Raw genomic sequence first — 15,858 nt, 5'->3', positions numbered from 1 at the left:
ATTGAAGTTCAACATCAAGAAGACAAAGATTCTCACCACTGGCCCAATTGGCAGCATCATGATGGATGGAGAAGAGATTGAGGTTGTTAGCAATTACAACTTGCTCGGCTCCACAGTCAACACTCTTAACATCAGAAGTCAGGAAATGAAAAGACAAATTGCATTGGAAAAATCTGCTGTCATGGATTTCTCTAGAGTGCTGAAGAGGAATGATGTCAGTCTAGATACAAAGCTGTGTCTAATCCTGGCCATAGATTTCTCAATTACTTGTTATGTTCCAGAGAGTTGGACAATGACCAAGGATGAAAGAAGAAGAATAGACACCTTCAAGTTGTGGTGCTGGAGAAGAGTCTTGAACATACCCAGGACTGCCAAGGAAACAAATAGGTCTAAAACCAAGTCTTTCCATGGAGGTTAGGATTTTGAAGCTCTTCCTCACTTACTTTAAGCACATGGCCAGGAGAGATTGGTCCGTGGAGAAGAATATCATGCTTGGAAGGGTGGACGGACTGCTCCAGAGAGGAAGACCCCAGATGAGATGGATTGATATAGTGACTGGGGTGATGGGGGTTGGTGTGTCAGAGTTAGTGAGACTGGCTCAGGACAGCAAAGGGTTCAGAGCAGCTGTACATAGGGTTGTTATGCATCACAGGTGACTCAGTGGCATATAACAACAATAACATACTATGACAGGTTTAGAAACGGGAGTAGCATCCACTTCCTAAATAACATGCCTCCGGAAGCTCTATGAACTTTGATAAATGTGGATGGTTGTAGAGGGGCTTCAGGCATTTTGTTCTTGGAGTTGCTATGAGTCGTGCTTAACTCTAAGGCAATTAACAACAACAAATTAGTATAGTATAGTATAGTATAGTATAGTATAGTATAGTATAATCTCTGCTAATTAGTAAGTATTACAGGAAAAGTGTGATAAATTTAAATCAAAAACTTCAACCACAACGATTCAAAGTTTAAAACTTCTTTTGGTTTTTAATGATATAATTATATCACAAAAAAACACATGAAACGAAAAAGGTTCGTCAAGGGATATTTTGTGAAACAATTTTTTTCTTAGTATTCATGTAATCTAAGAAAGGTTACATTTAAGCAATTACAGCTCTGTTTAATCACATACTAGTCTATGATTAAGAGTGGTGGTGGGGACAGTAGGGACTTGTGCTGTAACCCAAAGGCCTTGTCTCTCTGGCAACTTTAATCCATCAGCGACTTTGGAAAAAAGATGAGTGAAGGAAATTCTAGGAATAAAATTGGTGATAAATATTACTTAATAATATTAAGTAAGAGAAATTGAAAGAATTTGTTCAAATTTGTATTGGAATTTTATAAATAAACTAGTAAAAAAATAAAATGAAATTTTAAAAAAAGATTAAGTAAGGTCTGGTGGAAAGGAGGTCCATAGGGAGAGGCTGACACCAACTGTCCTGATTTCACTGCACATCATACTGGAACATCATAGTTTACACATCATAGGGGCATAAAGAGGACTGCTTGCCTTCCACTGGCTGAAATAGCTTTGCTTCTGCCCCTCCGGGTGGTCTGTCTCCATTAGCCCTGGAGTTACGTGAGAGAGCTAGGCACAGTCTCATCTCCTCCTCATCACCCAGGAATCAATCGACATGAAGAGGTGTGTCATTGACGAATTGTCCAATGTTCTAGCTGCCATGTTCCTGCTGTGTGCGGTGAAAGTCCCTGAAGCCGTGTCCGACATGCTGATGTCCGAGTTCCACCACCCCGAGACTGTGCAGAGGCTCAACGCCGTCCTCAAGTTCCACACCCTCTGGCGGTTTCGCTATCAGGTCTGGCCCCGGATGGAGGAAGGGGCACAGCAGATTTTTAAGGTGATGTCAATTTTGTATGAGAGAAGCAAATTTAACCCACAGTTTGTTCAAATCCTTGAAGCCACAGTGTGTGGCCAAGTAGTTAGTTCTTTCTTTTGTTTTTCCTGTATGTACACCCATGTCTACATGAATGCATTTTTATTAAAATGTTTTGTTATAGATTAATGTGGAGTAAGAAAATGAAGTCTTAACAAATCTCACTAGCATCCCCAAGAGTAAACATCTACAAGATGTATAACCTTCCAGTTGTTTTGTTATTTTAGACATCTTAATGATTTTGAAGATGGAGTGATTGATACAAATAGAAATAATTTGGTTGAAAGCTTTAATTTTACAGATAAGTAAACTGAAGTCCAATAAAGTCCATTCTGTGTTCTACAAGAGAAATTATTGGAGAATACCTATTTATAATAATGCTTAATTTCCCCAGAGGAATCAGGTCCTTAACTCTAACTAAATTGTGTCATAATTATACTTCAGACCTGTTTCTTTACTGACTATATTTTTCTAATATCAACTAACAGATTCCACCACCCAGTATAAACTTCACTCTGCCATCACCAGTGCTTGGAATGCCATCTGTCCCCATGTTTGACCCTCCATGGGTCCCTCAGTGCAGCGGGAGTGTCCAGGACCCCATTAATGAGGACCAGTCTGTGAGTAACAGGTGCTTTCTTTCCTGCCCAGATCTTCAGGTTTCCTGATATGTATGTGTGAGAGAACATGAATATACACAATAATTTGCTAGTTCTTGTAATAAGAATGTAATCAGCAACCACAAAGGGCTTGGTTCTTATCACTAGAAAAGAAAGAACATTTCTGAGTGAGCAGTTGTACAACTCCAAGAAAACACTGTTTTCTTTTATAATCAAAGTATCAGCGTCTTTATAAAGCTATTCAATTCATGTGAGCATAGGCAGTTATTTCTTAGTCAAAGCCTGCTTACCTTACTCGTCACCAAAAAAATTAATTTATTCTATAATGAGCAAGTTAATTAAAAGTTAATACTACTATTCCTTAAAGAGGGAAGAAAACTATTGGCAATGCTTGCCTCCTTTTTTTGGACCTTAATTTATTCTACCCTTTCCTGGTCATCAGTTTTACCTGATAGCAAACATTAAAAATGCAGCTGTTATGCAGCTCTTACATATCACTCTTACATCTAATGTAGGAGTCCTGGTGGCAGAGCACATCATGTGTTGGCTTAAATCTAACCAAAAGGCTAGCAATTTGAATCTGTCAGCTGCTTCACAGAAGAGAGACAATCACTTTCCTCCCCAAAGGATTTGCAGCCTGGGGAATCCAATGGAGGGTACCCGTGAGTCAGAATCGTAGAATTGATGGCAATGGGTTTTCAGTCTAGTAGTGCTAACAGTGTTAATACACGAGGCTGCTGACTGATTGAAGTCCACCCAGAAGTTCATGAGAAGAAAGGCGTGGTGATTTACTTCCAAAGAGTTGATGATTAAAAACCCTGTGAAGCCTAATTCTACACTAGCACTCCTGGGGCAGTTCTGGATCAGAAGTAGCTCAATGGTAACTGGTTACCATCTAGAAATATTTCATATAGAGTTGAGTTTTAAGCCTTGTCTTTGATATATGGACAAGGAATGGTCATATGAACATTTCAAAAGATTGAGTCTTCCAAAAAGAACCCCTTTTGCCTATTAAATAATACTTTAGATTATAAGAGGAATGTAGAAAATAAAGTTTATTTAGAAAAGTTAATAAAGTAAAAATTTAAAAAACATATGTCATTTTACACAGGCTTATGCATATTTTCCAACATGCATGGAATTTATAGCAATTTTTGTGGTGTTGTTGTTGTTGTTGTTTTTGTTGATATGTACCATTGGGTGAGCTCCAAATCCCAGCCACTTTGTCTCGACTGTCCAGTCCTATGCCATGCCCACAATCTGTGCTGTGTTTAAGCCAATTTTTACATCTATTGTGTCAGTCCATCTGGTCTTGCTCCTTCTCTTGGTTCCTCTACATTTTCCAGTGTGACTTTTTCTGAAGGGACTGGCACTTCCTGGTAATGGTCCAGCATATGTTATTATCATCCCTGCTTCTAAAGAACATTATAGTTATCAGTTTAATAATTAGCTACCACAGTTCAAAAGAAAGCTCTGGTGACCTAATGCATAAAGATTTGTGCTGCCAACCCAAAAGCATGTGGTTCAAGTCCACTGATTACTCTGTGGGAGAAAGATGAGCAGTCTCTTCTCATGTGATTGATTGCCTCCGAAAACCTGCTGGAGGGTCAGCTGAGTCAGCTCTGATTCTGCGGCACATAGCGACAACAATTCAAAGATACCAATTCTTCTTCAGGCTTCACTATTCATTGTCCAGCTTTCACCTGCATGTGAGACAATCGAAAAGACCATACACCTTAGTCCTGAAAGTGACATGCTTGCTCTGTTGCACCTTATTTTTTATTTCATTAAAAGTTCATAGAATATATGGATTTTTATACAAACATTTTTAAAATATTATTTATTATTGATTTATCTAATTATTAATTACAATACCATTCAACCCCTTATTGTATATTGCCTTGCCTTCATTCGCCTTCTGTATTTGTTAAGTTTTATTCCCTTTCCTGCCCTGCCCAACTCTTCACCACTTCAAAATTTACCACAGTGGTGCTCATTGTTCCAGGTATGAGAACTTTTGTTTTCATTATGTTGTGATGTTTTCTGTACTGAAGGTTACAGTTCTTAAACCTCACCAAGCACTGTATTTAAAAAGTACATACTTCAAGGCTTCTTCACTCACTGCAAATTTGTGTCATTTGCATAACACAGGCTGTTGAGTCTCCCACCAATCCTGATGCCATATTCTTCTGAATATAGCCCAGCTTCTCAGATTATTTTCCTAGCATATTTATTGAATAAATATGGTGCAACTGCAACACTAACACATAACACCTTTTTTTATATTTTCTTCTTCTGTTCAAATAATGTCTTTGTGAATAGGTTTCACATAGCACCATGGAATTCCTATTCTTCTCAATGTTATCTATAATTTATTATGATCCATATACTAGGTATAGGCCAGGGATGTGTTCTATCTCCATACCTTTTCAATCTGTGTGCAGAACCGATTATCCAGGAGGCTGGGCTCTGTGAGGAGAAATGTGGTATCAGAATTGGAGGAAGACTTATCAACAATCTGCGTTTTGCAGATGACAAAGCCCTACTTGCTAAAACTGAGAAGGGCCTGAAGCATTTGCTGCAGAGGATCAAGGACTGCAGCCTTCAATATGAATTGAAGCTCAACATCAAGGAAACAAAGCCAATTGGCAGCATCATGATAGATGATTGAGAATGTTAATAGTTTTAGTTTGCTTGGCTCCACAGTCAACACTCTTAGCACCAGCAGCCAGGAAATTAAAAGATGAATTGCACTGGGAAAGTCTGCTGTCAGAGACCTCTCCAAAATACTGAAGAGTAACAGTGTCAGTCTGGAGACTAAGGTGTGCCTGATCCAGGCCATAGTCCTTGCAATTATTTGCTATGCATCAGAAAGCTGGACAATGACTAAGGATAATAGAAAGAGTATCAATACCTTTGAGCTGTGGTGCTGGAGAAAAGTATTGAATATACCATGGGCTGCTAGGAGAACAAAGAGGTTCGTCCTAGAGTGGATGAGATCAGGCTGCTCCTTGGAGGCAAGTATTTTAAAGCTTCATCTGAGGGATATCATGCTTGGGAGGGTGAAGGGACAGTGCAAGACAGAAAGACTCTCGAATAGATGGATTGATTCAGTGACTAGGGTAATAGGCGTACATGTGTTAGAGACAATAAGATTGGGCAGGATAGAGCAGAGTTCAGGGCTGTTGTACAAAGGGTCGCTGTGAGTCATAGGCAACTCTACAGCATATAACAACAATAGCAATAGTGAGATATCTTTGTAAAGTCATTAACACACACAGCAACACATCTTCCTGGCATTCTGTTTTCAGCCCAAATCCAGCTAATGTAAGCAGTGATACCCTTTGTTCGAAAGCCTCTTCAAAAAGATGTGCCAGTGCTGGCACTTCCCATTTCTGGCAGTTCCCTGCTGAGATACTTCTGCTCCAGCTGTTTTTAAATAATCTTCAGCAGGATTTTACCTGCATATAATGTACAGCCAATTGGTAGCACCATGATAAATGGAGAAGGGATTGAGGTTGTTAACAATTACAGCTTGCTTGGCTCCATAGTCAACACTCTTAGCACCGGCAGTCAGGAAGTCAAAAGACTAATTGCATTGGGAAAATTTGCTGTCAGGGACCTCTCCAGAGTACTGACAAGCAACAATGTCAATCTAAATACTAAGCCATGGTCTTTGCAGTTACTTGCTATGCATCTGAGAGCTGAACCCCAATTATTTAAAAAATGGATGGATGGTCTTGCTTCCTTGTCTGTCTTAATCTGGAAGCTCTTCCAAAGAACTTGTGTGACCCTGTTAGTATTTGAAACACTGGTGTCCTAGCTTCCAGCAGCACAGCATCATGTAAGCCACTGCAGTGTAACAAAGTGGCCCACAAGTGATAGTAATTGCTGATGTGTGCCAGCGAGTTGAATCAGACCCTAGCTGACCCTCTGTGGGTTTTCAGAGGCTGTAAAACACACAGAAGGATATTCCCTGTATTCCTTTCTTGGAGCAACTGGCAGCCTCAAACCATGTGCCTTTGGCATAGCTCACAACTCCTTACCACTAGGCCACCAGAGTGAGTAGCTAGCATATCAGTGTTAAAGATTTTTGGTATATATATCACAAAATCTCCTCCAGAAAGGTATTACCACATTCCTCTGTGGTAGACCCAAAACACTTATGTAATGATCTACGACTTTGCTTCTTTCCAGTTTCTTTTTTTTTTTTTTTTTTTGGTTCATTTGAGACTGCTCACTCCAATCCTAATAACTTTGAAATCATCTGATTCTATACTCACTTATTTTTTCTTAATCCATGGTTATTTTCCCAATTATTTTTTTTATATTTTAAATATTTTCGTTGTTGCTGTTGTTGTTGTTGTTATTGTTGTTGTTGTTGTTGTTCTGTACCATCAAATCAGATCTGACTGGCACAAGAGGAGATTGCCCCTCCTTCTCCCACGGAGCAGCTGGTAGCCTGGAACCACATGCCTTCAGAATTGCAGTGCAGCTTCTTGTCACTAGGCCACCACAGCTCCCTATTTTCCCAATTCTTATTAAAACTAAACAGCATAACCACCCGATTCTGAAAGTGAATTCTCATGTAAGTCATGAAATCTCTTGAATTGCTATTGTACTTTTTATTATACTAAAATTCAGCATAAAGAAATCTTCCACGAATGCTGATATTTAGGTGAGATATTTTAATTTTCTGCCCGTCTCTAAAACCTCGTGTGACAACAGGCCAACATGTGGATATGATATTACTGTTGTAAGTGAACTTTTCGTTTAATTAGTAGCAAGGAACTCCAGTGATCACTTCTGTACTATACCATCACTGACTCTGTTCCCATAGACAAGTTATCAGAATTTGTCTCAGCATAAGCATTGTAATTAATACATTAATAAAGAACCATTTTGCACTGTCAACTCTATTTACATTATTAGTTATACACTTTATCCTTTGCAAATAGAGAGCCAGATTGTATATTCAGTAATACTGTCAACTTCATAATTTCCATTCCACATCTTTGTTCCTATAAATACTGTGATGCATTTATAGCATGCCATGTGATAGAGACTTAAGCACCAAAAAATGAAATAAATCACATGACTAACTATATTTAAAATGTCATATAGCTCTAGTTTCCTCTTGCTTATATTTCAGAATTTCTATTTTAGTAATCTTACAAGATTTATGTCCTTCATTTAAAACCAGTTCAAAATATTTAAAAGAAATAAAATATAAAATAAATACATATAAAAGTTTTTATTTGGTTTTAATGCTTGAAAGGTGGATTATGAATATTATCCACAATTCTAAAGAACCAATATAATTCTTTCTAGAAATTACAGTCATCCTCGGAGAATTGTTTTAATTAATTGAAAAGGAATAATTAAATTGAATACAACCTATAAACTTGGTACAAAAACAAACCAACAGTGCTGCTTGAAATGAGATCTTGGGTGTAATCTCATACAAGTGTTGTTATTAAGTAAACTTGTTCTCGCATCTTCACAGAAATCCTTTTCAGCCCGAGCTGTGTCCCGCTCCCATCAAAGGGCTGAACACATCTTAAAGAACTTACAGCAGGAAGAGGAAAAGAAACGCCTGGGTCGAGAAGCCAGCCTCATCACCGCCATCCCCATCACTCAGGAGGCTTGCTATGAACCCACCTGCACCCCGAACTCAGAGCCGGAAGAAGAAGGTGCCTTCTCCACTGAACCTCTTGAGGGGGTGGGGGAAGCTGAGTAACAGGGAGAGAATTTGCTTTGAAACAACCTTTTTCTGACCTGAAATCATTCAGTGAAAGGGAAGAGTTGTTTTCTAAAGATTTCGAGCTGGCCATGATTACAGTGAATCTCAAGTGAATGATGTGGTATGATGATGAATAGATTGGTGATTCTGATTTAAGGGAATAGTGGGATCCAAAGTGATATTTCAAATAATCCAAAGATTAACATTTCATTGAAGAATGAAGTCAATTCATAAGCCACTTTATATCATTGAAAAGTCCAAACAATTTGGCCATTGAGTAAGAACATGAGTTTTGAACCATTCTAAATTCATTGAGTGGTTGCACTACTGTTTTGCATTCTTTTAGATTCTTTTCATTTCTTCTCTTTCTGTGACTTTTTTTTCTTTTCTAAAGTATAATTCTAAATTACTAAATTACTGCTCTTCTGGTAAGCAGTGTGTACTTGTTATGTAAGTTCAATTATAGTTGTCGTGATGATCACTTTTGTTGTACGATCAAAGTTCACGTTCCCCATTTTCTTTGCCAGTAGAAGAAGTCACCAATCTGGCATCCCGTCGGCTGTCCGTGAGTCCTTCCTGCACCTCGAGCACTTCCCACAGGAACTACTCCTTCCGCCGAGGTTCAGTCTGGTCCGTTCGCTCAGCTGTGAGTGCAGAAGGTGTGTCCTCTAGCGAATACATCCTTCTTCACAGCTATTGGGTTGGAAAACATTTTCTAGATAATAAGTTAACCTTATTTCATCCCCTGGTCTCTATTAAATAACCTCTCAGATGACTTGAAATTCTAAAAAAAAGTCATCAGATTGAATGGTATCCTGGAAGCAATTAATAATCTAGTACTTGTCCTCAAGTTGGTTCCATTTTAAATGTGTTATATTATTAAAACTCCCAGTGAACTGGAAGGCAGTGCATTTTTCTAGGCATTTTGTAATTTTCAACTCCGGCTACCATTGAAAAGCAAATTGAGAACTTAAAATATTGTCCAGGCTACACCGTAGACCAAATATTAGAATCAGCATTTTTAAACCTTCTCATGGGACTCTGAGGGAGATGTGGTAGCATAGTCCATAGGAAGTTGCACTATTAACGGAAAGGCTGAGCCTGTCTATCTGATGGTTCAAATCCACCAGTGGTTCAGCAGGAAAAGGTAAGTAATCTCCTTCTGTGTACTTTACAGCCTAAGAAACCCAGGGAGGGTCAGCTATGGATTTTTAGTTCATTTGACTCTAGTGCAAGATTGAGCTGCAGTCAGATGCTTTAAGAAGGTGTTGCATTATTATCTTTCAGAGGAGGAACAAAGCATATGCTAACTCCTATAATGAAGTCTGGCTTCAAGAAGAATGTGATCTTCTCCATGTATTAAAACTGTGATTCCATCACAATTAACACCGCTCTCAGTCTGGCGGATTGTCATACCGTGGTTTGTGTGTTGCTAGGCTGCTAGAACTTACACTACTGGTGCTTCAAAACCAGCAGGGCTCATTGATGGTGGTAAAAGCTTCCAGACTAAGACAACTAGAGGGAAAGGCGTTCTGATCTACTTCCTAAGATTAGCTAAAGAAAATTCTATAAATCGCAATTGAAGACTCTTCAGTGCACTCCTGGAAAATGAGCATCCTGGTTGGAAGATTCTCAGGTTACTCAGAGGCTGCGAAATGGTCTTGGGCATCCCAGTGAGCTGGGAGGCAGCGCAGAGCAGGGGCAGAGTTTTGTTCTGTTGTACACAAGGTCTTCATGAGGTAGGGCTGCTTGAGCAGCAGCTGACCACACAATCGCTAAGTCACTGCTGGGCCTCACTGATCCATGATTGTCCTGATTGCATCACTGATCTATGACATATGCCATCAATACGTTGCACAACAATAGGGAATATGGGTCAGTGATTCTCATCTATTAGCTCCACATCCCTGGGGAGCTTTCTAAAATGGCCAATGCTAATTCATCACAATTTCTGAGAAAACAGCCAAATATATATTTTTATAACAGCTTTACAGATATTCTGTTAATATATGCTAGAATTTACTTTGAAGTCTGTGATTTACTATTTTCCCACAATATGTAACTACCACCACTGTCTAACCCTATTACTACTAGCCATTATTCCCCCATTCCTCCCACCTCTCAGATAATACAATTCTGCTTTCTGTTTCTATAGATTTTCCATTTCTGGACACTTCATATAACATCATCAAGTCGTTAGGCAGCACTTCCTAATAACATGCCCAAAGTGTGTAAGACAAAGTCCCTTCATGCTTGCTTCTAGGGAACCCTCTGGCCGCACTTCTTCCAAAACAGATGTGTGTGTTCTTTTGGCTACTCATGCTCTATTTAATATTTTCCACCAATACTGGAATTTAAAGTCATCAAATCTTCCCCAGTCTTTATTCAATCTTCAATTTAGAATCATACAGTAGATGGGTGAGTGGATAGGTGGGTTGGTGTGTGTGTAAGTGGATTCTTTCAATCAGCATAATGTTTACAAGGTTCATTCATTCATTAGTGTGTTCTTCATGCCTTTTAATATCTAAACAAAAATCTATCATATAGATATACTGAATTGTATTATTAATTCACTAGTTGCCTGGTGGGCCATCGAGTTGGACCCAATTCATAGTTGACCCTCCAGCAGGTTTTCAGAGGCTATAAGTTACCTACAAGTCTCCTATAGAAAGAGATTACCCATCCTTCTCCCACAGAACAACTGCTGGATTCAAACTGCGTGACTTTGGCTTGGCAGTGTCCTTGTCCACGACACCACTGTTGTTGTTGTTGTTGTTATGTGCCGTTAAGTCGCCTGCGACTCATAGTGACCCTATGTACAACAGCCCTAAACCGTGCTCTATCCTGTGCCAGTCTCACTGCTCTGGCACACCCACCCTGATTACCCCAGTCACTGAATCAATCCACCTCATAGAGGGTCTTCCTTTCCTCCGCTGTCCCTCTACCCTCCCAAACATAACATCCTTCTCCAAGGACAGGTCTCTCCTTGCAGCATGTCCAAAGTATGTCAGACGAAGCTTCAGAATCTTGCCAGATATTTGAACTAGAGTTTTTAAATTGTTATTTTTGTCAAAATATTCATTATCTAGAAGCTTTCTGTAAAATAATAATAATAATAGTTCTAAGTGGAGCATTAGCTCCCACAAGTATTAACCATTGATAGGAAAGACAGATAAAACAAACCCCTGAGGTGCAGGCAACAGAGGCATTGACGCTGATAGATATGTGTTTGGGGTTCTTTGTACTTGTTGACTATTATCAACAAAAACCTGCTAAACGACTTTCCAAAGAGGTAGCTGAACTTCACATTCTCAAAAGCAAAAATTTGTCTTTGTAAGAGGAGGTGATAGCTCATTGTTTCTCCACAAAAGAAACAAAAAGGAATGGCAGAACTTGGGAGTTGAATTGGTTTGTTGTTTGTTTTGATACTTTGGACTTCCTCCTCTTTTTTGTAAATTCATGTGGTTTCCTTGTTAAATAGGTAAGCTTTGAACTGAGAAGAACCGGAGAAGTAGAATTGCCTGACTCTGAAAACACCTGTCTTGTTTCCCTTTTCAGACGAGGAGCACACCACAGAGCACACACCCAACCACCATGTGCCTCAGCCCCCGCAGGCAGTGTTCCCAGCGTGCATCTGTGCAGCAGTGCTGCCCATTGTTCACCTCATGGAGGATGGGGAGGTGCGGGAAGACGGAGTGGCAGGTAGGGTTTAGATTAATACAACAGTGACGCTTTCAAAAGTATTTAAGCTGTGCACCTGATGGGTTTTCTCTTATGTGCATTATTTACTCACTGTGAGTTGTGTTTGTTTATCTATATGTTCTAGATTTCAAATGCATCATAATAACATTATCACTTTCTCCATCTTATCCTCCTGTTAGCTTTATGACCAGGACATTATACTGAAAGTAGGTCATTAAGTCCAGGAATATTGTTTATGACCAGAAAATATAATAACATTTAGCCACATGAAACTAAAAACTATGACTACGGCCACCTTAGAAATACTCATGGTTCATTTAAATCACTAATACCATTTTTACCCCTTGGGTACCTTTGCAGAAATACTTCAGATCCATATGCAGCCTGTAAACGAAGACTAGATTCTCACTAGACCACCCTTTCCCAACAAAGTAGCTTTATTTCTCATTATTTATTCTAGACACTTCTTCATTAAAATTGGGACCTTAGTTAATACTCGACTGCTTTATCTTCAGAGGAAAATACTAAATACTATTTAAAATGAGCAGGAAAAGATCATTTCTAATTCATGTGCACTCTAAACCAAAGCATATTTTTTAAAGTCAAATAATTACTTTAGGAAATTTTTCATACAGTCTTCCTTAAGAATTTCACCGTCCAACCAACAAAGGAGGAAATACAATTTTAAATTAATAAATATTCACCACTGCTATTATTGGGTGATTTCCAAGACAAAGACAGCATGCATTCACAGATAAATTCATCGCAGAGCCATGTTTATATCCAAACCACCATCCACCCTTTGTTTACTTTTTCCCTACAGGAATTTAACTGTATTTAGAAAATATGTAGATATAACAATAAAGTGAACAAATATCTACATTTCAAAAGAAAACAAACCTTTTTAAGGCAAAAGAGAAACTAATTAAAGTTGAGTACATTGCACTTTATCTGCTAGACCTATCTCCATATACGACGAATGTTCATTTTCCTTTCTCTTCTGAAGTGAGTGCTGTGGCCCAGCAAGTCTTATGGAATTGTCTAATTGAAGATCCATCAACAGTTCTTCGACATTTTCTGGAAAAACTGACCATCAGCAATAGACAAGTAAATTCCTCTTACTATATGATGTAGCTCTATAGTTAAGTGTGTGAACACTGTTAAAAGCCAGCAAAACACTGATATTGCTGTGCGTATAACATCAACATCATGTCCTTTGACACATATCCAATAATACTTTTTAAATGATGATAATGATGAACAATTTGTTTTGTTGTCTTGAAATTCCCCATTAACTGACCCATTCCCCCATATATGTATGACACACTGCTCACTAATGATATCCTAGGATATTAGGTTCAGTATAACAATAATTCTTAGTATTGGGTATGTTTATTGAATTCTGATTAGAAGTCTGTGATAGAGATAAAATATATTAGAATATACTGACACTCTCTGCTAATCAAAAATCACATTTACCAGATCACCATTGAAGAAGATTATACCAAAAAATAGTTTTCTGAACAACATAATGATGATTAAAATGAAAAAAAAAAAGCTGATTTTTAAAAATTTTTGGTTCATTTCTGTTTTATGATGATATTCACTGGACACTTAAATTCTGTTTCTAAAAGGTAGGATTAATTGCAACAGTTCAATTTCTTCTTCCTTTGTGTCTTTTACTTGAAACCGAGGAAACATGACTGTAAAGGTAGATAAACCAACATTGTGTAGTGCTAAAATCCTCTTTCATATTTTCATCACATGTGGATAACTATTTATTTATTTATTTAATAAATAGATACCACTACTAATATTTGAGTGACTTCCAAAACACATAAATAATTAACATTTCTTTTTAGTATTAAAAAATTCTACTTAATAAGTGTGGGATCCAAGTAAGTCTCACTTCGCTGATTCCAAATTACATGGTAATTAAATCAATGTGATCTATTTCTATTTCTAACTGCACATGCAGTATCTTCCTCTGACCCAAAGGACCAAAAGCTAGGTCAGGACTCACAAGTTTATAGGGCAAATCTTCCCGTCTGTCATGTTGCCACAAGACTTCCGCCTTGACTGCAAGCCTGGAAGAGCCCGTTGCTTCTGACAGGCTGGCTATAAGTGAATATTTCTCACTAACCCCCTCAGATGTCAGTCATAGCATAGAGGCCCCCAAGGGCCCACATTTCTGATTCACTGGCTACAAATATGGGAGTTCCATCTATTCACCAGATGCTCCGCTGGAGAAGGATCTTCTCCTGTGCAGTTAACTGCCTCTGAAAGCCCACTAGAGGGTCAGCTGTGGTTCAGTTCATGTGACAGTATACAACACAAACATCCATCCTTCAGGATATGAACCATAACTTTAAGGGTCACTTCTGACCTACTGGTTCCCACTGCTCCATCGGATTTGATAAGTTGTTAGAATCATCGCAGAAGTCCCTTAAAGTGCTGAAATGAAAGTTTGTATTCAATAAGGATAGAAATGAAGAGGGTGAGGTCTGAGAGAATTCCCAATTCCCTGTGTCCATATTCCAAAAAGTGATGTGCTACCTTCCCATGTACATCCCATGAGGAAGTTCACAAAACTTCACTGTCCCGGTTTTTATTCAGGGTCTCATTAGTAATTCAAATGCCAGCCTTCTGCCCTGAAGTCAGTAGGTATAACCAGGCCCCACCCAATATGAGCCACAAACCTTCAAGAGTAGTCTGGGCTTGTCATGCAAGACACTTCAATTATCAGGGAAAGTCCAACTTTTTAGAGATCATCCCTTCCTGGAACCAAAAATAAAGAATAAAACAAATTTTTTAGATAAAGCTAATTTCTTTATCCCACAATAAATAAATATCCCATATACCATATTAGAATGTTTAACATAATTGAAATCAACACTAGTAAGGAAATGCCCCCACCCCCAAGGAGCTCTGGGGGTGTAGTATTAAAAAGTTACACTGCCAACCCATGGGAGAAAGATGGGAAATCTCCTATGCACTTTACCGCCTCTGAAAACCCACTGGAGGGTCAGCCAAGAGTCACTTCTGACTGTCCAGTACACAACAACAACATACCATAATAGAATGTTGAACATAATTGAAATCAGCAGTAGTAAGGAAATGTCCCCTCTCTGGCCCCTTGTTTGTTTAAGAAGTCAATCTTATTTCCTTCACCATGGGACTGAATGAGACATAAAAATTGTCTTCTTCTTTCAGGATGAGTTAATGTACATGCTGCGTAAACTTCTTCTCAATATTGGAGACTTTCCTGCTCAGACCTCTCACATTCTGTTCAACTATTTGGTGAGTTTCCAGTAAGGAACCGTGACATTGTCATAGGAGTTTATTTTTCCTCAATAAAGTCCCATTCATTGTGTGACCTCCATGAACATCTAATCCACTACTTTTGTATGGAACAGCTCCTATGTGGCACAATCCCTGCCCTTGGTGAGCAGTTTTGACTCCATATTCTTTTTAGAGACTTCTTTAATATGACATCTTTAACATTGGTTCTGAATTTTGCTTTTCTTTTGAAAAAAAAATATGTCCTTTTGAGTCCTTTTTCCAACTTTCCGATGGCACTGTTTACTGCACAGAGAAAAAGCTGAATCTTGCCCTTGATGGTAAGGATATGTGAACACGTTTATTTAAGGCAATTATTCTGAGTTATCCTGGTAGTTTCTTCCTGAACTTTCCAGAATCTACCAGTGTCTTTTAAGTGTCATCCTTCCAACCCAAATATATGTCCAGTTTGGGGACTGAGTAGTCTACTGACTATGGTGGTGGTGTTGTCATGTGCCATCAAATCACCTATGACTCACAGTGACCCTATGTACAATAGCTCTGAAGTCTGCCCTGTCCAGAGCAAGTCTCACTAAGTCCCATACACCTACCCCCATTA

General features: G+C 38.7%; 1 protein-coding gene across 1 annotated transcript in view; it reads left to right on the top strand.

Moving 5' to 3' along the window:
• Positions 1-15,858, top strand: part of UNC80 (unc-80 homolog (C. elegans)) — a 295,977-nt gene that overhangs the window by 206,961 nt on the left and 73,158 nt on the right. Inside the window, exons 32-38 of the mRNA XM_006891958.1 lie at positions 1,678-1,859; positions 2,384-2,515; positions 8,022-8,208; positions 8,789-8,917; positions 11,817-11,960; positions 12,967-13,067; positions 15,174-15,260. Coding sequence (XP_006892020.1) covers positions 1,678-1,859; positions 2,384-2,515; positions 8,022-8,208; positions 8,789-8,917; positions 11,817-11,960; positions 12,967-13,067; positions 15,174-15,260 — 962 coding nt within the window. The remainder of the gene's footprint in view (positions 1-1,677; positions 1,860-2,383; positions 2,516-8,021; positions 8,209-8,788; positions 8,918-11,816; positions 11,961-12,966; positions 13,068-15,173; positions 15,261-15,858) is intronic.

This window comes from Elephantulus edwardii, unplaced genomic scaffold, assembly GCF_000299155.1.
Source record: "Elephantulus edwardii isolate Elephantulus edwardi_28Jun2011 unplaced genomic scaffold, EleEdw1.0 scaffold00106, whole genome shotgun sequence".
In the NCBI taxonomy this organism is placed as follows: Eukaryota; Metazoa; Chordata; class Mammalia; order Macroscelidea; family Macroscelididae; genus Elephantulus; species Elephantulus edwardii.
The sequence above is the reverse complement of the archived record's forward strand: the minus strand, read 5'-3'. Positions and strand labels throughout refer to the sequence as shown.